The sequence below is a fragment of the Amblyraja radiata genome, chromosome 23, assembly GCF_010909765.2.
Source record: "Amblyraja radiata isolate CabotCenter1 chromosome 23, sAmbRad1.1.pri, whole genome shotgun sequence".
Classification (NCBI taxonomy): domain Eukaryota; kingdom Metazoa; phylum Chordata; class Chondrichthyes; order Rajiformes; family Rajidae; genus Amblyraja; species Amblyraja radiata.
In genome coordinates this window covers 15,655,315-15,682,688 of record NC_045978.1, presented here as the reverse complement: position 1 = coordinate 15,682,688, position 27,374 = coordinate 15,655,315, and the positions used below count along the sequence as shown (strand labels likewise).

The following is a 27,374-nucleotide window of genomic DNA, read 5'->3' as shown; positions in this document are numbered from 1 at the left end:
AAATTCCAGATTGGTAGTTTAGAATCTCCAAATTAAAAGATGACTGAGTTACTAAGCAACCAAAAAAAAATGCTCACCACAACTTTTGTAAAATGATTTATTTGCAAAATCTGCACACAACACCAGTTAACCCAGCAGCTAACTTATTGTATTTACTTTTATTCCCCACATAGCTGTTAGCAAATAACACAAAATATTCAGCGCAGACTCCTACGTAGTCATCGATGCACGTACCCCAATTTCAAAAGCATCATAGGCTCTGCAAACAACTGTCGGTAACTGACCAACAAATGGGTCACATCTAAATGAAGCAAGAGCAATTAGTTCCTCTTCATTGCCAATTAAAGTGAACTAAATTATAAATGGAATCACTTTCAAATTTTAAATGCTCAATATTTTAATTTGTTGGACAGTTTCCAGCAGATGTTTTGTGCCTCTTATATCACAATGGTAATTATCTTGTCATTACTAGTGTAAGCACAATTTGAACACAATAAGAAATACAATCCAGCATAAATGATTTATTATGCAGACAGGTGTGTCTGCATACAATCTAACCTACAACAATCCACACAAATAATGAACTTGCAATGAATAGAAAACTCAAATGTGCCAGCTAAAAGCAATACAACTTGAATTTCAATATAAAAAAAATATGAATATCTAACATTCTAAAAGTATGCCTCAACAAATCCATATTGCATGTAATAAGTGACTAAACGTATGCCTCAACAAATTCATATTGCATGTAATAAGTGAAGCAGGAGCTTTTTGGATGATATTGCTCATTCTTGAACATCAATATTTAGGTATCCTTTTACATCCTTCAGTTTATCACAGTCAAAATCAACAGTTAATTTCTTCAGCCCCCTTTTGCTGGGAATAAATGAGATATCCTTTGCAATCACTTCTCCTGGATTTATCTTCCCAATCCTGAAAAGAGGTAAAATTAGGGGAAAAAAAGAAATTATAATTTAATTCGTATACACACTTCTCTTTCCAAAATAATTTTCCAATGAATCATCCCTGGAATCTTCCTCCTTGTCTAATTACCAGCTGCACTGAATACTTTTCATTCATTTGCTTATCCTTAATTATATCATCTATCTTAATTATATAATCTAGTTACAGGAACTATAAATTTCCAGGCTGAAAAATGTTAAATGGAGTTTTGGTCCCAACTTGTTCAATGTTTATGGTGTTCTTACAATCAACTTATTGCATACATATTGAGCACCAAAGGCATGTTTATTTGTCCGACCTGTGCTGTTCATTTTCGATATTCTTGCTTACCCGATTTCCATCTGACCATCGATCAGACCTGCTCCCTCTAGTGTGAAGACACCATTGTTCAGTTCCACAGGTAGAAGGTTCTCAAAATTGATTCGGACAGTCAGCTTCTTGGACATTACAGTTGTTCCCAATACCTGCAGAAACAAGTAACTTCTTAAGAATATCCACAATATCAGGTCATTTATACTCCAAATTCCTCCACTCAGAACTGCTCCTGAGCATGCGCCTGGAAATGGGAAGAAATCAAATAACTATCACACAATTAATTATTTTATTTCAATACCCACATTTACAGGAGATATTTTAGCCCATTGAGCCCTGTCGTTTATATCAACGGGTCGATGGTGGAGAGGGTCAAGAGCTTCAAATTCCTGGGCGTGCATATCTCTGAAGATCGCTCCTGGTCTGAGAACACTGATGCAATTATAAAGAAAGCACATCAGCACCTCTACTTCCTGAGAAGATTACGGAGAGTCAGTATGTCAAGGAGGCCTCTCTCGAACATCTACAGGTGCACAGTAGAGAGCACGCTGACCGGTTGCATCATGGCTTGGTTCAGCAACTTGAGCGCCCAGGAGCAGAAAAGACTGCAAAAAGTTGTAAACTGCCCAGTCCATCATCGGCTCTGACCTCCCTACCATCGAGGGGATCTATCGCAGTCGCTGCCTCAAAAAGGCTGACAGCATCATCAAGGATCCAAACCATCCTGGCCACACACTCATCTCCACGCTGCCTTCAGGTAGAAGATACAGGAGCCTGAAATCTGCAACATCCAGGTTCAGGAATAGCTGCTCCCCACAGCCATCAGGCTATTAAACTCAACTCAAACAAAACTCTGAACATTAATAGCTTTATCTATTTATTTGTTTATTTATGTATATGTATATATTCAATGGTATATGGTCACACTGATCTTTTCTGGATTTATTTATGCCTACTATATTCTGTTGTGCTGAAGCAAAGCAAGAATGTAATTATCCTATCTGGGACACATGACAATAAACTCTCTTGAATCTTGAATCTTGTGGCCACAACTACACCAAGCCTTGTCCACAAGCTGCAAGCTCACACCTCTTTCTTTCTGTTAAAGTACAATGTTCACAATTCTCAGCTTGATAGTGGGACCACAATTTCATTTTTGATCAGGTTGCAAAATTGCATTTCCCTCAATAAGAGAATATTCATTCATACCAACATGAAACTGACTTACCCGTTTTTGCTCGAATTATTGAATGTAGACTTAAAAGGAAAGGAGAAAAACTTAATGTGGGGAAAAACTTAATGTCAGTCCAAACAGTTGTTATACTTAAACTTTCTTGTCAATACCTGGATTTTTATATTAGGATTGATCAAGGAGATATCCTTTAGGGTGAATGCACTTTCTTTTGTCTTTCCATCAATTATAAGAGCAGTCAGCCGGATCAGATTATACTTGTCAAGAGACTCCCCATACTCTGCATAGGTTAGTTCCAGTTCCACTGTTGTATCTGGAATATCAATGCACGTATTAAATAATTTGTTCTTAAATTTAACCATATCACATTCCTAGAAGAAGCAAATGATTTGTCTGTTTTCAATGAACAAATTCTATTTAATTTATAGAAACTTGTTCCAATGTTTATGTTGGAAAAGGAATCATTGAAACACTAAATATTTTATAATACTTACGTTGTCCATCATATTGATTAACAAGTTATGATGATTTAACGAGCAAAGTTTTGTCCATTATTAGTGTACACATTTATTTCAGCAGCTTGCTCATTTATACAACTTGGTATGCCAAGCATTACAATCAGATATATTGTTAAACCAACATCTGCAGTTTCTTCTTACATATACTGACACTGAATTTTACAAGGGGATGCTGGGTGTATGGAACAAGCTGCCAGAGGAGGTAGTTGAGGCAGGGACTATCCCAACATTTATGAAACAGTTAGACAGGTACATTGATGGGACAAGTTTGGAGAGATATGGACCCAACGCGGGCAGTTGGGACTAGTGTAGCTGGGACGTGTTGGCCGGTGTGGGCAAGTTGGGCTGAAGGGCCCGTTTCCACAATGTATCTCTCTAGGAAAATGTAACCTAACCTTGATTAATAATCTATTACAATTGTAGGTAATAACTTTTTTGGTGTAAAGTCAATACATCGTAACTGCATTCTTACCTTCACCAGGACGGATGGTGATCTCTTCCTGATACTTCTTTATAAATTTCCGTTTAGAGCGGCTATTGTATTTCTTTTTCATTGCACAAAATTTGAGTGTACAATTTGTTGTCATTGAATTCTTGTTGGAAATGATAGCAGACACTTTAACATTGGCTCCATTGTAATTTGGACCATCAGCCTTCAAATACACTTCAAGTTGTTTCTTTGGCTTCTGAGGGAGCCTTCTTTTATCGGCCGTTTTAAAGGCATATCTTTCCAGAAAAGAGCCTTAAAAACAAATGTGTTTGTGTTGGTATGATATAGACAAATTCTATTCTAATCTATGACATAGAACTTGGGTTATCAACACTAATTAATAATAAGTGATCAATAGTACCACAAGGGATCAGATACAACAGTGGAAACTGTAGGATGACAATCAGGCAGAAGTTGCCATACATTACCTGGCACAAAGTGCTGGAGTAACTCAGCGGGTCAGGCAGCATCTCTGGAGAAAAAGGATGGGTAATGGTTCGGGACGGGACCCTTCTTCAAATTAGGGAGTGAGGGGGGCAGGTGAGAGGGAGGGAGGAGGTGAAGAGTGGTGGTGAGAATAGACCAGCTTCTCACCTCTCCCCCCCTTCCCACCACCAACATTTAGTCTGAAGAAAGGTCGCAACCCAAAACGTAACCCAGACTCGTTGAGTTACTCCAGCACTTTGTTTGATATAAACCAGCATCTGCAGTTCTTTGTTTCGACATGTCACCGGAGGCAAAGCAGCACACATGTTAGAATCTCATGCACCATCCTAACATTCATTCTCACCTCTTCTACACTGGAGCACAGTGGTGGCACTGTTGGCAATCTACCACTTGCACTGCAGTTCCTCGCTGACTGAGATGCAGATATCAAACAGTACCTCCCTAACCCACAACTCCTCCCGGCAAGATAAACAAGGGCAGCGGATGCAAGGGAACATTAATAGCTTCAGTTTCCTCTCCAACTACCATACGATACTGCCTTAGAATTACATCGGCAGTTCCAAGAGCATTGTGGGAACACCTTTTTCTCCTCCTCTTAGGCAGCCCCTTAGGATTGAAGTTATTTACATCTCCTCTGATTTTGTGGAATCAAAGGTGACTAATGAGGCCAATGTGGGAACAGGTGGACACCGACAAGGTGGATAATGGTTGGATCCGAGGTGATTTGTTCCTATCACAGTTTATGTAATATCTCTTGATTCGTAATAGCATCCCCAAAATGTCCTTCTTCGCCTTAAGCGGATATGGGCCAGAGATCCCCAAAGTTAGTGGCAATGTTGCATTTCTTTAAGGAGGCTTTCATCATATCTTGGTATCTTTCCTTCTGCCCATCAAGTTATGTGATCCTTTGGTGGAGGAATAGTGTTGATCATAAGATCATGTGATAGGAGCAGTATTAGGCCATTCAGCCCATCAAGTCTACTCCGCCTTCAATAATAGCTTATCTTTCTCTCCCTCCTAACCCCATTCGCCTGCCTTCTCCCCATTACCTCTGACACATGTACTAATTAAGAATCTAGCTATCTATGCCTTAAAACAAATATCCACTGACTTGGCCTCCACAGCCTTCTGTGGCAAAGAATTGCACAGATTCACCACCCTTGAGCATCCAAGTGATATGGCCTGCCCAACACAGTCGATAGAGTGTAACTTAGCTTTAGAACCAGGGACGTTGGCCTGGGAGAAGACACTGATGCTGATCTGCATGTCCTTGCAAATATTCTGTAAAATATTCCACAGGATTCCAAGTTCATGTTATAGGAGTAGAATTAGGCCATTCGGCCCATCGAGTCCACTCCACCATTAAATCATGGCTGATCTCTGCCTCCTAATCCCATTTTCCTGCCTTCTCCCCGTAACCTTGACATGTTCTAATCAAGAATTTGTCTATCTCGGACTTAAAAATATCCACTAACTTGGCCTCCACAGCCCTCTGTGGCAATGAGTCCCACAGATTAACTACCCTCTGACTAAAGAAGTTCCTCCTCATCTCCTTTCTAAAAGAGTGTCCTTTAATTCTGAGACTATGACCTCTGGTCCTAGACTCTCCCACCAGTGGAAACATCCTTTCCACATCCACTTTATCTATGGCTTTCATTATGCTGTAGATTTCAAATGAGGTCCCCCCTCAACCTTGTAAACTCCAGCGAGTAGAGGTCCAGTGCTGTCAAATGCTCATCATGTGCTTGCTCATCATGTGCTAACTCACTCATTCCTGGAATCATTCTTGCAAGCTTCCACTGAACCCTCTCCAGAGCCAGCATTTCCTTCCTCAGATCTGGGGTCCAAATTTAGATTAGATTAGATTAGATATAATTTATTGCCACACAGCCAGGCTGGTGGAAATTTGGGTTGTCTGCAGCGATACAATAATAAAGAGCACACAACCACAATAAAACTGTAACACAAACATCCACCACAGCATTCATCACTGTGGTGGAAGGCACAAAATTTGGCCAGTCCTCCTCCATTTCCCCCCCGTGGTCAGGACCAGAGTCCAGAGTCAGTCCAGGATCGGCTCTTCCTCACCGGAGACCGCGGCTTTAAGTTGTTGTAGGCCGCAGGCCGGCGGTCAAGATTTAAAGTCCCCACCGCAGCCAGAAGCACCGTAGACTGCAGGGCCGGCGGTCGAGGCTCCCCTCCAGGGATGGTGGTAAGTCCATGCCGGCCCCGCGGTAGAAGTCGGCCGCGGGCCGGCAGTGATGGCTTCTTCTTCCCCCGGGTCCCCAACGTGAGATCCCGGGCTGTAGACGCCGCACCAGCTGGAGCTCTGCAGACCGCGGCTTCAGGCTGCGACTTCAGGCTGCCGGCTGCCCCGGGTCAGCGAAACGGAGCGCTCCCCTCCAGCGAGCCCCAGCGAGGGCTCACCCGCTCCACGCCGAGAGTCCACGCTGCGCCCGCCGCTGAAGCCCCGGGCGCGTCTCCGGGAAAGGCCGCGTCGATCCTTGATGTTAGGCCACGGGGGAGGCGACCTGGAAAAACTCGCCTCTCCGTGGAGGAGGCGACCAAAGCGGTTTCCCCCTCACCCCCCCACACCACCCCCCACATAAAACACACAAAGAAACATTAAATACAGACTTTAAAACATACTAAAAAAATAAAAAAAGGTTGAAAAACTGACGAGCTGCATGACATGGCTGCTGCACAGAGCAGCGCCCCCTACAGATCCCATTTGTTCCCATTCGCCCCCATTTGTTCACAGTATTCCAAATGCTGCCTGAACAGCGCCTTATAGAGCCTCAGCATTGCATCTCTGTTTTTGTATTCCAGTCCTCTTGATTAATTGAATTGAATTTGCCATCCTTTCTATCGATTCGACTTGCAAATGAACATTTTGGGAGTCCTGCACCAGCACTCCCAAGACCCTTTGCACCTCCGATTTCTGGATTCTCTCTCCATTTAGAAAATAATCTAAGCCTTTATTCTTATTACCAAAATGCATGATTCTGCTATACAGGATTTCATCTGCCACTTCTCTGCCCACTCTTCTAACCTGTCCAGGTCCTTCAGCAGAGTTCTTGCTTCCTCTACACTGCCTGCCCCTCCACCTATCTTAGCATCATCTGCAATCTCGGCTACAAAGCCGTCAATCCCCTTATCCAAAACATTAATATACAACATGAAGAGAAGTGGCTCCAACCTCGACCCTCGTGGAGCTCCACTATTCACTGGCAGCCAACCTGAAAAAGCACCTTTTATTGCAACTCTGCCTTCTGCCGTCCAGCCAACCTGTTATCCATGCTAGTCTCTTCCGTTTAATACCATGGACTCTCATCTTCCCTAGCAGCCTGACATGCAGCACCTTATTAAAGATCTTCTGAAAATCTAGGTAAACAACATCTACAGCCTCCCCTCTGTCCTGCTATTAACTTCCTCAAAGAACTCCAGCAGATACGCAGGCAAGATCTTCCCTTCACAAAACCATGCAGACTTCGGCCTAGTTATGTAATTTCATTCAATTTGTCAGAGTTTAGTTTAGTTTAGAGATACAGTGCGGAAACAGGCCCTTCGGCCGACCAAGTCCGCACCGACCAGCGATCTCCGCACACCAACACTATCTTACACGCACTAGGGACAATTTACAATTTTACCAAGCTAATTAACCTACAAACCTGTACGTCTTTGGAGTGTGGGAGGAAACTGGTGCTCCTCGAGAAAACCAACGCAGGTCACAGTGATTGTACTTCCTGTACAACCTCCATGCAGAGAGCACCCGTAGTCAGGATCGAACCCGGGTCCCTGGAGTTGTAAGTCAGCAACTCTAGCGCTGTGCTACCGTGCCGCCAGAAGACATTACCATTTATCGAAGTGCAATTGTCAATGATAATCAATAATAATAATAAATGTACCTTCTGGATGCTTATAATTGTCTGTGATATCTTCACGCTCGTCACTGCCAACACACTTGGTGCTGATCTTTTGACCAACGTGTTTGGTGTCAGAGTCAATCTTTACCCTTTTTCCTTTTTCAGGACACATCCAAGTCACACAATCTGCATTCACTTCAGCAAATATAAAGGGAACGTCATAGCGCATATCAATCTCTCCCTCCTTGATCGCTTTGACTGGCGCTGGGCCACAGCAGTACACTCCTACCAAAAGAAATGACAACGTCTCTCTAAAGAAATCTAAATGTGATTTGAACCTAACAGCATGTTTACTCTTCAGCAATTGGGGTGATATTTTATTTCAATCATATCTCTGGATATTTTTCTCTGACTTTCTTATTCAGGGCAATAGCAAAATTAAAAGATTTGGATATGTTAATAATTACATACTTTTGCACAGAAATGTATCTATTAGGAGTCAGAAATTCAAATGACAATCAGATATTTCCTGCTCGTTCAAAATATGACCATTGATTAAATTCTCACTATCTCACAACCTACACTTGTTATTCAAATATTAAATGTGCAAATTAGACCTTATCTATATTACTAAAACTCTGTTCTTGACCGGTGATGGCAATCTGTGCTGCGATTTCCGAGAGAACGCCGCCACCTACGGCCGTCATTTTTGGCCACCTCGCTCAGAGCTCCCCTCCGCCGCATGTGTGCTGAGGATTTTTCCCGTTGATGAAATATGAAAGAGATATTAATGATTTTACAAAATTCCCCATTCTCTCTGCTGCTCCTGCTGGTGGGATGGGGGAGGGACTATAAAACCAGGAAGTGGTGTGCCTCAATTAGTCTCTACAACATGGAGGTCTGAGCTCTGAATGACTGAACAAATGTCTACACAGCTGTGAGTAAGTATCCTTAATTTGGTTTGAAAATGAAAATATGGTTATGGTTAGTTTGAAGGAAAAAAGCACTGCCTGCAAATGGTTGTGTGGGGGGTTTGGGTTCTCTCTCCTCTCTCCCCCCCCCCCCCTCCTCTCTCCCCTCTCCCCCCCCTCCTCTCTCCCCCTCTTCCCCCCCCCCCTCCTCTCTCCCCTCTCCCCCCCCCCCTCCTCTCTCCCCTCTCCCCCCCCCCTCTCTCCCCCCCCCTCTCTCCCCCCCTCCTCTCTCTCCCCCCCTCCTCTCTCTCCCCCCCTCCTCTCTCTCCCCCCCTCCTCTCTCTCCCCCCCTCCTCTCTCTCCCCCCCTCCTCTCTCTCACCCCCCCTCCTCTCTCTCACCCCCCCTCCTCTCTCTCCCCCCCCTCCTCTCTCCCCCCCCTCCTCTCCCCCCCCCTCCCTCTCTCCCCCTCCCCTCTCTCTCCCCCCCTCCCCTCTCCTCTCCTCCCCTCGCCTCTCCCCCCTCTCCCTCTCCCTCCTCTCCCCCCCCCCTCTCCCCCCCGCTCTCCTCCCCCCCTCTCCTCGCCCCCCCCCCTCTCCCCCCCCTCTCCACTTTTCCCCCCTCTCCTCTTCCCCCCCTCTCCTCTTCCCCCCCCTCCTCTTCCCGCCCTCTCCTGCTCCTCTTCCCCTCCCTCTCCTCTCCTCTTCCCCCCTCTCCTCTTCCCCCCCTCCTCTTCCCCCCCCTCCTCTTCCCTCTCCCTCTCCTCGTCCTCTTCCCCTCCCTCTCCCCTCTCCTCTTCCCCCCTCTCCTCTTCCCCCCCCTCTCCTCTTCCCCCCCCTCTCCCTCTTTCCCCCTCTCCTCTTCCCCTTCCCCTCCCCTCCCCCCCTCCTCTCCCCCCCCTCTCCTCTCCCCCCCCCCCTCCTCTTCCCCCCCCTCTCCTCTTCCCCCCCTCTCTCCCTCCCCCCCTCTCCTCTTCCCCCCCTCTCCTCTCCCCCCCTCGTCCTCTTCCCCCCCTCTCCTCTCCCCCCCTCTCCTCTTCCCCCCCCTCCTCTCCCCCCCTCCCCCTCCCCCCCTCCTCTCTTCCCCCCCTCTCCCTTCCCCCCTCCCCTTTCCTTCCCACCCCCTCTCTTCCCCCCTCTCTCCTCCCCCCCTCCTCCTCTCCTCTCCCCCCTCTCTCTCCCCCCCCCCCCCCCCCCCTCCCCCCCCCTTCCCCCCCCCCCCCCCTCTCCCCTCCCCCCCCTCTCCCTCCCCCCTCACTCTCATCCTCTTTCTCTGTCTCTGCCCCTTCTCTCTCTGCCCTCACTCTCTACCACCCCCCCCCCCCCCCCCCCTCTCTAGATGTGACTGCAAGTTGGGGGCTATGCGTCAGTAGATAATAATAATAATAATAAATTTTATTTAATGGGCGCCTTTCAGACATCTCAAGGACACCTTACATAGGTTAATAGAAATAAAAACATATAATCAGAATAAAATAAGTAATAAAGACATCACAGAGACACAAATTAAAAACAGAATTCATTCCAAAGGGTGGTTATGGGGTAAAAGGAGCAAATTAATAATATTAGTATAATATCAAGGGGGGTAATTAGCGTGAGTGCGGGGGGGGGGGGGGGTGACGGGGGATAGTTAGTGTGTGTGACGCTGCATGCCGCCTCCCCCCCCACAACCGCACGTTGGGGGAACAGACCCAACGGGTCTGCACTTGGTCTAGTTATCTATTGTTTGCTTACCTTCACTTTTCTCTTGTGGTGTTGGATCGAGTACCTGCCAACCATCATTGCCACGTCTCAAATCAAATCGAGCCATCCAAGATTCTATCCAGACATGAAAATTCCTAAAAGTGTAGGAGCAGACATATGCAGAGTAAACAGATTCTCAAATAATTAAATTCCATTAAAAAAAAAATCAAATTTCAAACTAAATAGAACGTGGGCTGATCAATTTTTGACATATTTACAACATGAAATTTATGAACTTTCAAATGGGTCTAGCTCCAATAGGTACCACAGTCAGCATAGACAAGTTGAGCTGAAAGGCCTATTTCATTACAGTATGGCACAGTGACTCTATGGCAATTAAAAACTAGATGGAATATATTTCAGGTCATGATACATATCAACATCTCTGAACCTTTCCAAATGTTGGGAGGGTCAAAAGCCATTGGTCTCCTCAAAATGAAGGGCCATTGTCTGCATCAATCCTGCAGATCACACTGTTTATAAAGTGTTATGTGATGTAAAACCTTGTCGACTGCAGGCAGCTGGTGTGAGAGGAAAAACAATGTGAAGACTCAGATTCATAGGAGCATGTGGCATGCCTACTGGACTAGGAGCAAGTCATCCCAGCTCAATATTATCAGCAGAGTGGGGGAGGGAAGCATTGTCCACTAGGACTATAATGGCCTTCATGATAACAATCCATTCTTCATCGAGAGCCTCATAAATACTAAACCTTAATGCAAACCAAGTGACAAGCGTCACATCTCCTCTCTCATTGATGTCATTATTAACTCCAACATAGTGCACTAATAATCATCTGTGAGAGCCTGAGTGTTGTATAGCAATCCCATCCATCAGTCATATATTTCATGATGACTGGTTAGCACGCAACAAAAGATTTTCACTGTACCTCGGTACACATGACAATAAACTAAACTGAACCGAACTGAACATTTGGCCCTTACAAACGTTAGCATCTTTCAGAGCCATCACACAATTCAAATCTCCCATTTGAATCTCAGTGGCCCATTCTCCCACACTGGCCCATTCTCCCACACTGGCCCATTCTCCCACACTGGCCCATTCTCCCACACTGGCCCATTCTCCCACACTGGCCCATTCTCCTACACTGGCCCATTCTCCCCCACTGGCCCATTCTCCCACACTGGCCCATTCTCCCACACTGGCCCATTCTCCCACACTGGCCCATTCTCCCACACTGGCCCATTCTCCCACACTGGCCCATTCTCCCACACTGGCCCATTCTCCCACACTGGCCCATTCTCCCACACTGGCCCATTCTCCCACACTGGCCCATGAAACCCTTATCCCCAGGATTCTCCTATCATCAAGTAACACCAGGGGCAATTTATAATAGCCAATTCATCTTGTGACCTTTGGGGTGTGGGATGAAACCAGAGCACCTGGGAGAAGCCCAAGTGATCACTGGGAATACATGCAAACTCTACACAGACGGCACCAGAATTTGGAGTTGAACCCAAGTTGCCGGGTCTGTGAATGCCTGCACCAGCTGTCAGAAGCATGAACACCTTCAACTGCTCAACGTTGTTGACCATTATTGGTTGGATTGCTATGCAATGGGTAGGGAGAAGCATTGATGGTCTAACATTTAAAATCTACATACACTCAGTAATGAAAAAACCATGAGTAGGTTTTACACAAGGTCCATTTTAAATCATAGGACCTACTGTCCATTTCAAAGTGCACAAAGTAGAAAAACTTAAGTAACTAAAAATTAAGTAACTAAAGCACCAAGGCCCAAAAAATTAACTGATAATTGTAGTGTTGCTGTTTCCAATCTGAATAATCATTCGGACTGATTTCCTAACCAAAACTACAGAAATAATAATTTAATTCATAGTCAACACACATTGAAGCATAGAACGCTGTGCTGGAGTAAGTTAACAGGTCAGGCATCATTTCTGGAGGACATGGATAGGCGACATTTCAGGTTGAGACCCTTCTTCAGAATGCCAGAGATGTCCTCCAGCGATACTGCCTGACATTGACTTACTCCAGCTCCTTCTGTTCTACGGAATATTCCAGCACCTACAGTTCCTTGTGTCTCCATAAAACATTCAAGGGGTCAGGCAGCTGTCTTTTTAAAACCCGACATAAATTTGACTGTCTCATAACCCTGTAAAACATGAACTGCTGAAGGAACTTAGTGGGTCAGGCAGCATCTATGGAGAGAAATGGACAGACAAGTTTCATATCAGGAACTCTCCATCAGCCTGAAGAAGGGAACAAACTGGAAACATCCCCTACTCAATTTTCTCCACAGATTCTGCCTGGCCTGCTGAGTTTCTCAAGCAGTTTGTATTTGTGCTCAAGATTCTAGTAGTACAGTCTCTTGTCCTTATATCCCAATATACTTCAAGGAACCAACATGACTTTAAAATTAACATTTATGATGATTTGTAACTTGAGTGGAATGGAGGAGCAATTATTCACAGAGTCAAGACATGATTGATTGGATTTATGAAGCAGCTGGATTATGCAAGCACTCAATAAAATGTTTGTTTAAACATGCCCATCGGATTTTGGCAATTTAATTCAACTGACTACTAGAAAAATACAAATAGGTGATTATAGACCTGCCTTTGTCAAGTCAGAACCTGTTTAGTAATTTACTGGAAATGATAATGCCAGGGTAGCTGTTTATGTGAAACTCGTTTTGAAGTGCTTATGTGAATTTATGTGAACCAGGCTGGGATTAAAAAAAAGCTGAACATTGAACAAAACAGAGACCTTTCTTTTACTGACGAAGAAGACATCAGATGACTAATTTAAGGGCTTGATAGCAACAAAATGGGCAAGATGATGCACTTCAGAAAGGCTTACATCTATTAATTATCATAGGTTCAATTTTTGTGGATAGGCCAGATCTCCTTTATATGTGCTAGGTTAAGCAAAATATGAAATTAAAAAGAACAGCACGAGTGCAAAATGTTCCTAGTAAAATGGAAGAGTGCTCGGTTTAACAAATAGTTAAAAATACGTTGAGTATGAGCCATGATAACTTTACCTGGAAAGGTTTAGTTGGATTGTCAAATTAGACATAAGGAGAGAGGGTGAACGTTCTTGCATTTGGTGGTCTCTTTCAATCTCATAAGTCGAAGGGGGCGCCATCTTGGGGCACGGCTGCTAGCTAGCAGCTGTCCGTCTTTTTCACTCTTTTCTTTAATTTTTAGTGAGTTTCAGTGTTTGTTTTTAGGAGGTCTAGACTTTTTTATGTGGGGGGAGGGGGGGGGAAGGGGGAAACTACTTTCTTGGTCCCTACCTGGTCGGAGAGGCAGCTTTTCTCCGGGCTGCACCGTCGACCTACCAGCGGGCCTGGAGCGGCGTTTTCCCGAGGGGACCACCCAGCACCTCGGCTTCGGTGGCGGCACAGCGCTGGAGCGCTATCGCGGAGCGGAGCGGGCGATGCCTTGCCTGGGTCGCCGTGCTGGGGCTCTAGTGAGCTGAAGACCGCCGATAAAAACATCGCGGAGCTGCGGGTCTGCGGAGCGGGCAGCTGCGGGCGGCGGCGCTGACTTCAACATCTGGAGCCTGAGATCTCTCGATGAGATCACCAGTGGTGGAGCTCCAACCGTCGCGGCCTTGTCGGCTTCGGAAACTGCGGTCTCCGGTAAGGAAGCGGCCGTTCCAGGTGTCCCTAGCCGCTGAGAGGACTCTCCCGACGCCGGAGCACCATCTCCCGGCGAGAACGGCCTGGAACATCGGGCCTCCGTAGAGGCAACTGTGGAGGCCTCAATTGGCCCGACTATGGGTGAACTGGGGATGGGGACTGGACATTGTGCCTTCCCCCATAATGGTAACCACTGTTGGGGTATGTTTCTATTTTAAAGATCCTTATTGTTCCGTTTCCAAGATGGCTGCCGGAAGGGAGAGTGAACGCTGGCGCGATTAGCTGCCGCTGCTCTCTCTTTGAATTGTGTATTGTTGATGCCTTTACTATTTATTTTTTATTTTTTGTCGTTATTTTTTGTTTTGTTTCATTCCGCTTACATGTTTTGTATTCTGTTTACTAAATTTTGTAAGGTGCCCTTGAGAGTCTTGAAAGGCGCCCATAAATAAAATTTATTATTATTATTATTAAGTATTGGTGGTGGGGTGGATCCTAGAGAATGGGTAATATAAATAAAACATTATTTTTCTCCATCCAATTTGCCACATTTCCCCCACTGTTATAGGAGATTACCAGTTACGAACACGAGTCGATCATGCATGAAAAAAAAATCATAAGACAGGACTCACATTTTTGAACTAGAGGCCATATACAGTTGTTGTTGGAATAAAATGGAAGTTATGACATTGGTCAAGTTATTTCCATAGTTCACAGCAGTGAGGCAATAACTTTTAATGGAATAGCGTTAAACACCATCTATTGGTAACCCTGGCCTTGTTTGATATGTATTGATATGAAATAAATGTCATTAAAACATTTACAAGGTGAGGCATCATGGTGTTAGCAAAAAGAGCAACAAGTGACATACTCTTGCAAGTTATCTTTGCACACTGATGTTTGTACCAAAGATGAGAACATATTGGAACTTTGCAAGATTAATGATATTTAATATAAAGTAAAATCAAACAATACATAAATGGAGAAAAAATGACATTTGTCTGTAAAATTACATACGCTGGTATCTATCTTTCCTGTTAGATAACCATGTGGGTTTCAATGCTCTAGATCTACATCATGATGTTCCTTACATTGCTGCACTCCACCCGATGGAAGACTGTTCCCTTTCACTTCCTGCAAATGTATTTGATGATCCACAAGACGCTCTTGGTGCAAATGAACCACCATAAGACTGTGGCCAGGACCAGTTGCATGAGCAATCTGGGATGATTAGGTGTGGGTGAATGTACTGTCCAAGAAACCATAGTGACAGATGAATGGGAGATTTTATGAAGGGATGCATCAAGATGGCCAGTGCCATCTTCTTCACTTTCATGTGCTGGGACAGCAGGGTGAAGGCCGTGGATGGCAACAAAATTAACGCGCATCAGGAAGGCTGGCTCCATCTTGTAGGTGGAGTTGGATTCGCTGGAGATGGTCTTGGAGGGGAGGATGCTCCTCAAACTGTGGAACATCTTGGACAATACAGCTAACCCCCTCCATGAAACACTGGTCAACCTGAGGAGCACTTTCAGCAACTGACTGGTTCCACCAAGATGCAACAAAGAACGCCACATGAGATCCTTTTTCCTTGTGGCGATCAAACTGTACAACTCCTCCCCCTTCTGCCATGGGGTAGACTGACTCCCCACACCCCAGTTTGAAAACCATTGCTCTTGCACGATAGAGATGCATAGATACTCTGTTCCCAGCCCTTCCATCACACCAACTTTGCAACAAACCACCACATTGGCGAGGCCCCACACCAGGCCTTGTGCAAGATTTCAACACCCTTGAGAATGCAATAAATGAATTCACTAAAAAGGAACCAGTTTCACAGATTTACGGCAAAAGACCAGAATGATGGTGCCATCAAAGTTTAATGGGTGGGTGAAGGAGACGCGTTGCATCAGTCAAATTGTCAGTGAAGTGATTTAAATAATATAAAATAAGGAGGGGGTCAGAGCACACTGTAACAACTAACATGGACCTCTGGTTCATTCCACTCTGTTTAACGAGTTGCTGCATTAAGAGGGATCCCTCTCTACGCATTGTTCCTCAATGGTTTAGCCCAAATTGACGAGATGAAAGATAACGTTTTTACAGCCATGCAACTGTACGGTTCATACCTGCGTGGGGGATCAGGGGAATAGAATGTCGATGGTGGAGTGAGAGTGGAGGGTGATTTAGATAAGGGTAGACACACAATAGGTGTGGATGCAAAAACACCTTTCATGTGTGTATCTACATTTATGTGTAAGTGTTCATTTTTAAGACCGCTTTGATATGGGTAATGTGTAGATCACCTTGGCATTGAAGGGTCATCAATGTTATTTGGTTATGCACCATTGTGTGGGGTTATTCACCTCTGGAGGAAACGTGTCCTGGCCAGATCTTCTTACTTTGGTCCTGGTGGGTGTCCTGCCCTTCAGTATGCAGCGACTCCCTCCTACCACATTTAACTGGAGCTGCACCTCTGTCCACCACTCCCCTAAGGCTTCTCTCTCCCCACCGCAACAGCCCTAATTCACTGTGCTGCCAAGAGAGGTGCATCTTTTATCGTGGATGGCACTCCCTAACTACTGGTGGGCAGTAATTGTAGCCACACTAACATTCCATGAATTCATTGGACATTGGCAAAGGTACACATTATGTTTACGTGATTCTTTTTGGGGTATTAGTCATCTTAATGAGGTTGGACAATTTTTGAAGGGAGCACAATTTGGCGCAATATTTCAGCACAAATTAAATAGTGGAAATCCAATTTCCAAACCGATACACATTGAAGAGCATGATACATTGAAAAATTATGTTCACTTGTAACTCACCAAATGCTATCCGTTGATCTTTCCAGATCCATCCCTTCATCATCGTATTCATTATCAATTGTTAAATTCCCATTGGTGTCATGAGCAGACTCAAAGTTTGTAACCACACGGGTAGGAATTCCTAAACACCTCAAAACTAAGAAGAACAAATATGAGTAAAGTATTTCAAATGACAACCATTATAGACCAGGAATCCTCTGAAAGGCAAAGTAGTCAGTAATTTGGAATTATATTTCGAGATAAATCTTACAAAAACTTTTTATGATTCAGGGTTATGTTTCTCTCTTCAGAAACGTTGACGCTGATTTAATGCAGCAAAACTCTGCACAGAAAATATGGTGAATGTGGAATGTGCTGACACATATGATTGTTGGCTAGGTTTTGCAATAGTTAGAATAGGAGTTGGCCAGTCTGAAGTATATTAAAACTGCTAAAATTCAATTAGATCATATTGACTGCATTTTTTCTGATGTCCATTGTAGATGTAGACTCCAGTCTGTAATGTATTAATTTTGAACAATGATTTCCATTGTAAGGCCATCAGCTCCTTGAATGTTTATCCAAGTTTGCAGAGATGCAAAGGTTCCTTGAACAAATGACACACATTTTGTATAAGCTCTGTGCTTCATGTTGATCAGTCTGAACTCTCTGCAATGGACTTTATTAGAGGTTAAGGATCTTCTGAGAGCTGAAGGTAGGTTGGAAAATTTATCTTTAGCATCCAACTGTGTTTAACATAACTTCCAGAACAATATGAAAATATGTTTAAACACACAAAACAGGAATAAAAGGGAGCCAAGCTTAAATATTTATCAAACCAAACGACAAGCCAATCCTAAACAATAACAAAAAGTGCTGGAGATTTGTGAAGAGCCAAACAGAGTTAACAATTCAGCTCAATCATCCTTCATCAGAACTGGAAAACTAAGATGACGAATATATTCTATGTTGCAGGAAAAAGACAAGGTTGTCCAGAAACATTAATTTTCGTGCTTCTTCTTATTCAGTGTACACACCAGATTAGAAGTTGTTCAGCTAGAGCTGAACACACATCTCGGCATCTGCATACAATGGTGTCTGTCTTGTGCTTCTTGTGCGTGGTGGTGGAAAGATTGGTGAAATGTACGTTTTTTTTCTTGACCAACAGTGCTAACAGTCAGAGAACCAAAACAAACAAAAGATGTTGGAACCAAGACAATCAGAACAAAGTAATTACTGACTATCTGAGACAAGACAGAATGCTGGAAACATCCAGCAGATCAGTCAGCAGATGCTGAATGAGGGAAAACAAGTAGGAAGAAACTGCAGATGCTGGTTTAAATTGAGGATAGACACAAAATGCAGGAGTAAATCAGCAGGACAGGCAGCATCTCTGGAGAAGGAATAGGTGATGTTTTGGGTCATCAGTCTGAAGCAGGGTCTCAACCCGAAACATCACCCATTCCTTCTCTCCAGAGATGCTGCCTGTCCCACTGAGTTACTCCAGTATTTTGTGTCTATCTTCAAGAGAAAATGAATTAAAGTTACAGCTGGATGACACTGCATCATCACTGAAGCAAACAGGAAATGGTGCTTATCTGAAATTGTTAAATTCAATGTAGCATCCTGAGCATTACAATGTGTTGAAAGGGAAGATCAGCTGCTGTTCCACAAGCTTACATTGGGCAGCACTTGAACAGACAGCAGTCAGAGTGAGAGTAGGATGTTCTAGAGATGGACCTTGAAAAGCTCTCGGTGTCTCCGTGTGCATCAGTCTATATATTTTGCCCGTTAAAGGTCCAGAACACACAAAGCAAGCATAGTTTACATAGACAACCTTATGCAGATATGAGCAATGTAGTTATTGCTATGAAAGAAGAGAAAATGGCAACAACAACAAAAAAACTGGGACAAAATGCCAAATACAAGCAAATGTTAGTTGCAATTGACAAGGTAAATCACAAGCACAAGTAAAATGCTTGTGATTTACCTTGTCAATTGCAACTAAATGCCTTGTAAAATGCAATAAATAAATAAATATTTCTCATAGAATATAAAAGCATAGAAATAACAACGTTTCAATTTATTTTTAAATATTTTCTACATAGAATTCACATATCATGAAAATGCACTCCAAATATCCAGGAAAATACTTTATAATTGTGTAATAATTGAAGCTCAGTACCTGTGCAGGCCACAGCTGCAAACACCCAACACTGTCCATAGCAAACTGGTTGATGATTATTGTTGTTCCACTGACGAAGAATGGCAACACTTCCATTCCATTTCCCTGGATAGACTCCATCGGTATAAGGATCATCCCATTTGCCAAAAAGTATTCCATTGTCATCATTACAATTCACCTGTAAGGGTATTATAGTGTTGACAGTCTTGCAAAGTTGACAAATACAACAATGGACAGTAAAGTCTATTGCATAAGTTCTAACCATTTTATGAATTGAGCTATTGCAAGCATCTCCCATTTTCCCGTTGCGTTGACCTTTGTCAGCTTTTCTAAAAATAATTCCACCAAAGAGCACTTTAGTTGCTCAGTGTGCTTTAAGATCGCTTTATCTGTTTTCATGATAAATAATTCCACAGTTACAATCAACCAGGAAAATCACAAGGGATATGAAAGAACTCAAGGCCATAAAATCTTAATAAATAATAGGAGTAGGTCATAAACATGCACTACTGTTCAGCATGATCATAATTGTTCCAGTGCCACAAGTCCCTATTTCAGTCAACTATTTTAGTACAAAAGCACCTCAATCTCAGTCTTCAATTTTCTCAACGATAATTCTCTGACTGAGAGGTTCAAAGATTTTCAATGCCATGAATAAAGGGATGCTTCTTCATCTCAATCCTCAAAGTCCCCTGCCCAGCTGAGCTATGCTCCATTGCTCCAGAACATTGAGTCTGAGGAATTGGCCTTTCAATATCTACACCACCAATCCCTCTCAGAATCCTTGATGTCTCAATGGGGCCATCTCTCGGTCATCCAAAATTCAATGGCTATGGGCCAATTTTACTCAACAAGGTTAATCTCAAGAATCTAAGGTAGATTAATTTAATAGATAATACATCTTTACTCAGATATTAAATGTTCAAAATTGCACAGTTCTTGAGGTGTGGTCTCACTAAAGACCTGCACAATTTTGCCAAAGTTTCCTGAAATTTACATTCTAATCTCTTTACAATAACAAACCATTTACTATTCACATTCCTAATGGTTTGCTGTACCTTTGTGCTGATTTGTTATGTATCATGAGTCAGCCCAGCAAGAACCGTGTAAATCTTTGGAAGTCTCTTCCTCAGGATATCATGAATGTTTGGTTATTAAGTGAATTCAAGATTGAGATTGGCCTTCCTCAAAATCAGTGGGGAACTTGAATTTCTTCAATGAGTTTTTGAACGCATTCTTAAATCTTCTTCTCTGACTGCCTCGGAATCTCCTCAATGGCAGAGTTCAGTATAGATGTTGTGTTTCCACCAGTTTCTTTGCATTTTACTCAACTTGCTTTTGGACTCTTTATGTTCTCCAGCCCATTGTAAACGAGACACACACACAACATTACCCCTCACTCCGCCCAGCACTCTGTCTGTTGCCCTCTAGGTCATTGTTCTTCACATTAACAGCCATGTATTTTGTTAATGTGATGTGAATTTACAAATATTTACAGTAAACTATACCATAGAAGCCAGATATGCTTTAGCATCATAACTGGGTATCTAATACAGCCTCATTCAATCCAATGAGGTCACCAACTTTCATTGATTAAAACTAGATTGTTTAATCTTTATTACATTTTTAATTAACATTAATGATTTAAGTAATTTACAAGAGAAACGTGTTTAAGACTATGCTATATTTTAATCTTCACATCTTCATCTTCAAAGAAAATACATTTTGTGCATAATGCAACTGTGGTGTTAAAAGCAATATGGGCTTAAAATGAAATTTAAAAGTACACAAGAAGAGGCCCAGACTTGTTGACAAATCATAATTAAAGCATAACCAACCAACAAATTTACAATCTTTTAACATTCTTGCTCTTACCATGGCGGACACAGTCCTGCAAATATAAACAGGATCAAATCTACGCATGTAATCCTTTGCTGGATTCTTCAGATGCTTAGGGCTGTTGTCTAATAATTTAAGACAGATATCCAATATATCTTCTTCAAACTAAAAGGAAACAGATTATTATGTGAATCAATTTTGTAGGAACCAATCAAATGATGTGAATTCTGTCACTTGTGAGCCTCTGGATAACACAAAACTACAGGAACACACGCACGCACAGAATGTGACAGCGCCTTCTCGCTCTGATCCCAACCTCTGGCTCACAGGTCAGGAAAGGCCATTTCTCAGCATCATTAATAACAGCTGGGTCCAATTAGAACATCAGCTTACGCCTGATAAAACCCAGACATTCCAGTGAATGAGGAGAAGAATAATCAGGGGAGAAAGAAGAATAGAGGAGAAAGAAGAATAGAGGAGAAAGAAGGAGAAAGGAGAAAGAAGGAGAAACAAGAAAGGAGGAGAAAGGATGTGGGGCGCCTCGCTGCTAACTTCATTCCCTGTTGCAGGTTTGAGGAAGACTGAGCCACTGGGCTAACCTAAGATAACCAGTGCCACCGTGTGGTCAAGACTGAGCAGCTGGGAAGAAGTCCTAGACAGTCAGTGCCTCCACAATCACCAGGTCTGAACGACTGGGGCAAGCATGAGGCTGCAGTGCCTCTTATCTGTTCACACACAACAAGGGACTGTGCCTGCACACAGAGGCAAAGAGTGAGCTGCCAGGTTAAGCCTGAGACTGCCAGGGCTGCCTCTTCAAGTCCAAATCTGAGCCACCTGGGTAAGCCTGAGACCGCCATTGCCTTCTTTTGTGTCAAGGGCAGGGAGAAGCCCAAGATCATCACACCTCCTCCTTCGAGACCAGGACTGAGCTGCCAGGACAAGCCCGAGATCAAAAGTACCTCTACGTATATGCCCTGACATTAAGGGACAGCACTTCTATGTCGTCCTGGAATTTCTACTCACTATAAATAAAACCTATCACGAAAGTTCACACTACCGCTGAACTCAGCATAATCCTTGACACCACATTAGATACATACATATAGTGATTTGGAAGTAAATGTATTTAGGCTGGTTAGTAAGTTTACAGATGACAGCAGAATTGGTGGAGTGCAGACTGTAGACGGCTGCAAAGGATACATTGGGATGTAGATCAGATTCAGACAGTGCTTTTTTGTGATGTTATGATCGTCTTAAGTTAAAAATGAAATTTTGGTATGGTCATTTTTTATGCTATTCAATCTTACATTATCCATTTTATTACAAAAAGTTTATGAAAGGAAAAAAAATGTATTAATCAAATTAGGTGGTTAGGCCCTGAAGCAGCTTTTGGTGGTATAGTAGAAGCTCAATAATTGTTCAATGTACAGCAGGCAATAACGTCCTGTGAATTTTTATATCAAAGTCTTTGAAAATCAACATCAGTATTTCATCATGGGCATTGACAGTAAGGGCCAGAGTTGGGAGATTGCCTTTGACGACAACTTGGACAAAATTTGGAATCTTCTAGCAAAGAAAGTCTGGTAAATTTCTTAGTGTTTTGTTATTTTAAGATATTTAATTTTTAACATGTGCTGATTTTATATTCTTCAATTATTAGTTCATTAAATTAGTTGATCACACACCAAAAGTGGTGGTATATTGATGGAAAATTGTTGATTAAATATAGCTTCTTTTTTTTAAATTGATATATGTACCAGTTCATTTTTGTCTACAAAACAAAAAACACTGACTTCAAACCAAAAACATGGATGATGGAATGACTGAAATTGATCTAGCCAAGTGCGATGCTGCAAGGTCAAATGTAAAGGGAAAGTAAACAGTTCATGACAAGACCCTTAACAGAATTGATGTACAGCAGGATCTTGGGATCCAAGTCCATAACTCCCAGAAAGAGGTAACATAAGTAAATAAAGTGGTAAAGAAGATCACAAGGTATGTTTGCCTTCGTCAGCTGGAGCATTGACTATAAGAGTCAGGAAGTCACATTGTAGCTTTATAAAACTTTGGGTTAGGCCGTATTTGGAGTATTGTGTACAGTTCTGGTTGCCACATTACAGGAAGATTGGAAAGGTTGCTGAAGAGGTTTCCCAGGGTGCTCACAGAATAGGGTATTAGCTATAAGGAGAGGCTGGATAAACTTGGATTGTTTTCTATGCAGCATTGGAGATTATGGGGAGAACAGATAGAAGTATATGAAATTATGAAAGGCATAGATATGGTAGACAGTGAGACCCATTTAACCACGGTGGAAGTGTCAAAAACCTTTGGGCATCGATTCAAGGTGAGAAGGGCAGCATTTTTAAGAGATTTTGTTTTGTTACACAAAGAGTGGTGGGAAGTCTAAAACATGCTGCCAAGGATGGTGGTGGGAGCAGGTAGAAGAATGACATCTAAAATGATTTTAGATAGGTATACAAATATGCAGAGAATGGAAGGATATGGATCATATGCTGGCAGAGGAAATTAGTTTAAGTTGGTGCCATGTTGAGCACAGACATTGTGGGCTGAAGGGTCTGTTCCTGTGCTGTGTTGTTCAGTGTTCAATGCATGCAGAAACTATCTTAATTGCTTAAATGTTGTGGTTATAATGATACTGAGTTTTAATGGCATCCACTGCTATTACGCAACAAAACAGACAAGAAGCTATCAGTAATTCAGTGCATCCCAGCATTATGTTAGAGACATTTTAACAACATCAATGGAAATTATCTAGAAGAGGAAGCATTTCAAATATTGCCCAGTAATATGACTTTAACACATCCTTAAAAATATTATGCTCTGCCTGAGATCCTGATATTTATAAGATCATAATAAGTCATTAATAGTGCTTCGCAAAGTTTCTGATCCATCAACACTGAAATGTGGGCAGATTATAGTTTGCGTAGCTATTTCAAAATCAATATTAAGTAATTATAATTTTATTTTCATTAAAGATTTTCTGTGACATTCAACTTTTCTTATTTGTACATTCCAGTTCTAACTGAGCACTCAGTAAAGTGTTAGAAAACATTAGCTAAAAATAATGTTTTATTCTTTCTGCATTGGCTACTCAGTTTGCCAGGTGCCATTCTGTTGGATAGCAACAGTGGAGAGGGGAAACTGTCTGGCAAATAGTTCACATCAGCCCACACAGACAGCTTCTGCACACCAAGATATGGGTGTTTGATTGCTACAAGAGCACCAGAAAGAGGAGGGGGGGGGAGGGTGCACGGGTTCAAACCAGGTAACCTGCACCATGGTTCTAGCCCAGTACAGGGCAGGGGAGATGTTTGCATCAAGTTCCTGGCACAACAGCACATGGCACACATCTCTATTCATGACCTCTTTTACTTCCTTGTTCCTGGGTACAATTGGAAACACCGAATGAAATAGTCACCCTGTGCTTTGGTTACCTCACAGAGATCCGTGTAAAACTGATGGAATTTTACTTTGTGACTGAGACAAGGGAGGACATTAATTGGAATGGGCATTGTAATCTGACACCAGGAGTGATATGGTGGTGTTTTGCATAAAATATTTGCTTGATTCCAAGAAAATGCCTAATCCACAATTAGTTTCACTGTAAAGTACAACCAGTCTTAGCTGCCCTATGGAATATCATTGAAATTCATTGTTTATTGGAATTAGTGCAGTGAAAGATAGCGTGCAAAGAAAGTTCAACAGAATATTTCCCCCAGCGTTACAGCACCTGTCCAAAATTCCAAGGCACGCCTTGAATATAATCAGTGCAACCAGTAAAGACAATTCCTTGTTCATTCAGCACATACTCCTTCAGCTTTTCTTCATCATTCAGATAGACTTCATCCTCTAAAAAAGAAATAAAAAACAGACACTGTAACAGCTGAATCGATGGTGAATTTGTGAACGTTAGTACCATCTTCTCAACCTCTTACACACCAGAGAGCTTCGCAGCCACTCCATTCATAACACTTTGAGCAGCCACTTTGCAGAGATTGAAATAGCTTACAAGTTGCTCTCCACATTTGGATACTAAATAATTTTGGTCTCGACCTGAAACGTTGCCCATTTCCTTCGCTCCATAGATGCTGTCTCACCCGCTGAATTTCTCCAGCATTTTTGTCTACCGTTAATTCCATTAAGAACTTAGTTCAATTTTTTTCTGCGCAGTTAGTAGAGAAAAGCTATTTATATCTGCTATTCTAGCAAGTAGCTAGGTTTCAGGAGTTAAAATATCAAGGGGATTAATGGTAGACACAAAATGCTGGAGTAACTCAGGGGGTGAGGCAGCATCTATGGAGAGAAGGAATTGGCGATGTTTCGGGTCGAGAGACTTCTTCAGACTGATGTCAGGGGAGGGGGCAGGACAAAGAAAGAATGTAGGCGGAGACAGTAAGACTAGTGGGAGAACTGGGAAGGGGGAGGGGATGGAGAGAGAAAGCAAGGGCTACCTGAAGTTAGAGAAGTCAATGTTCATAATTCTGGGGTGTAAACTACCCAAGTGAAATATGAGGTGTTGTTCCTCCAATTTGCGCTGGGCCTCACTCTGACAATGGAGGAGGCCCAGGACAGAAAGGTCAGATAGATAATGGGTTGGATGCAAGGAAAAGCCACATTGCAAGGTGAATGAGAGTAGAATTTAGGTTGGTACCTGATGTGTTGGTACCTGGTCGGTTGGCTTCTTGCTCTTTCATCACCAGGGCTACCTGTGGGCTCTCATCGTCAAATGCATGAAACATTTTAAATTGAAAAGTCGCAAGTTTCGCTACTCAACCTGCTCTTCTAACATGATCTCTGTGTTTTTCACGCAAGGGATGACATTTGCCAACAATACTGCCAGAACAACTACCAGTGCTGAACTGGGATCTCTGTAAGTAAATTCCAAACATAGCTATGTTCTTACCCCTCTGCCTATTATGGAATCCCAACACCCTGAGTACAGGTGCCTGACGCTCCAAATCCATGATCCATCTAATTCTCAAGGCACATTCAAACCCACAACACCCCTTGATGGAAGCCTTGATCTCAATCCATTGCCACACCAGATTGTTTTGCTGCCAATTCACATCCACCTTGCCCCAATCCTTGGTGATAATACACTGCTGCAAGTTTCCTCCTTACAGCCCCAGACCTCCAGGACAACAACCACTCCTTCCCCACCAAAGACCATCCACCAACAATGCCACACTCATACACTGACCACAGGCTCCATTTAAACTTTCACCCACCATCTAAAGGCAACGGTTCCAGAGTCTACGATTAGTCCCGCTGGTGTGCAGGAGACCACATCAATTATTTTTTTTTTTAGTTTGTATAGACTTGGGTACATAACTTTGGTTTGATTTACAAAATATTTGTGAAATGATGAAAGTTAGCATAACCCAAGACTGCGGAGAATGAAGAAGATATTCCAATGGTTTTTGAGCATAAAAAGCAAGGCTTTGTAAGGAAGATAGAAAATATCCAGGCAGCCAATTGCCTTGTAACCAAGCCACAACTATCATATGTGGTCTCCCACATTTGTTTTAAATATATTTATATACCATGTAGGTCTCATTTCCTCTACTAAGATCAAGAAACTAACTCTGAATGCAGAACCCTGGTCCAGAGACCATAACGCCAGTATTATCAGGATGGGATTTTCTTGTTCTGATGACATGACCTGTGAAGGCAATCCTACTTTAAAGTAAATGTTTCACTTGGTGCCTGGTTCTATTCCACTGACTGCAGAAAACATTGTAATCTATTATTAAAAGAAGGGCTACCTGGGCACCATGGGTTGAAAAGCACCACAAACTCCCCAAGATGACAGTTCTCAGTCTGGCTCAAAGACAGCTTCTGCAGAATTAAAATGTGATGACCAATTTTTGCATTCGGTGATGAAGACATTTCGAGGGACAATTTGCCCCTGGAAAATGATGAGGAAACTGCACTCCATCGCCTTTTATTTATGGAGTCTGTCAGTGGAAACAGTATCTTGGTTCCAGAAGTTTCTGACGGCTCTGGCCCTAAAGTAAAAGGAATTTTACAAGATTAATTTGTCAGCAGATCAATTGAAGGCAAACATTAAATGCAACAAATGCCCATGGCGTCCAGATTCCCAAAACAAATAAATAAACATATATAATCAATCAATACTCTGCCAAAATGGCTTCTTGCTCACTATATTGAGAGTACGTATTTACGAGTTCTACTTTCCATCTTTAGATTTCAGGAGTCGTTATTCTGCACACGACAAACAAGTGACTAAGCACAGAGTCCATTAACATTCTGTTAGTAACAATGGCTTTAAAAAAATTAGCTGTCCAATAATTCCTCGCTGTTGGAGTAATGAGGCTATATAATTAATTCATGTCTTAGAACTGATGCTGCACCTACAGTATCAACAATATTTCCTGTCTGATATATGGGTGAATATTCAAATCCCACAAAATGAATCAGCCATTGTGTCCTT

The 27,374-nt window shown here is 42.8% G+C and overlaps 1 protein-coding gene across 2 annotated transcripts in view; it reads right to left on the bottom strand.

The window, feature by feature from the left end:
• Nucleotides 1–80: 80 nt before the first annotated feature.
• Nucleotides 81–27,374, bottom strand: part of LOC116986248 (protein-glutamine gamma-glutamyltransferase 2-like) — a 35,856-nt gene continuing 8,562 nt past the window's right edge. For both annotated transcript variants that reach the window (XM_033041606.1, XM_033041605.1), the window contains exons 3-13: nucleotides 26,686–26,928; nucleotides 24,651–24,769; nucleotides 20,936–21,064; nucleotides 19,061–19,238; nucleotides 16,897–17,032; nucleotides 10,432–10,535; nucleotides 7,831–8,073; nucleotides 3,458–3,727; nucleotides 2,620–2,780; nucleotides 1,294–1,427; nucleotides 81–933 (exon numbers count right to left, since the gene is read on the bottom strand). In XM_033041606.1, coding sequence (XP_032897497.1) covers nucleotides 786–933; nucleotides 1,294–1,427; nucleotides 2,620–2,780; nucleotides 3,458–3,727; nucleotides 7,831–8,073; nucleotides 10,432–10,535; nucleotides 16,897–17,032; nucleotides 19,061–19,238; nucleotides 20,936–21,064; nucleotides 24,651–24,769; nucleotides 26,686–26,928 — 1,865 coding nt within the window. In that variant the 3' untranslated portion in view covers nucleotides 81–785. The remainder of the gene's footprint in view (nucleotides 934–1,293; nucleotides 1,428–2,619; nucleotides 2,781–3,457; nucleotides 3,728–7,830; nucleotides 8,074–10,431; nucleotides 10,536–16,896; nucleotides 17,033–19,060; nucleotides 19,239–20,935; nucleotides 21,065–24,650; nucleotides 24,770–26,685; nucleotides 26,929–27,374) is intronic.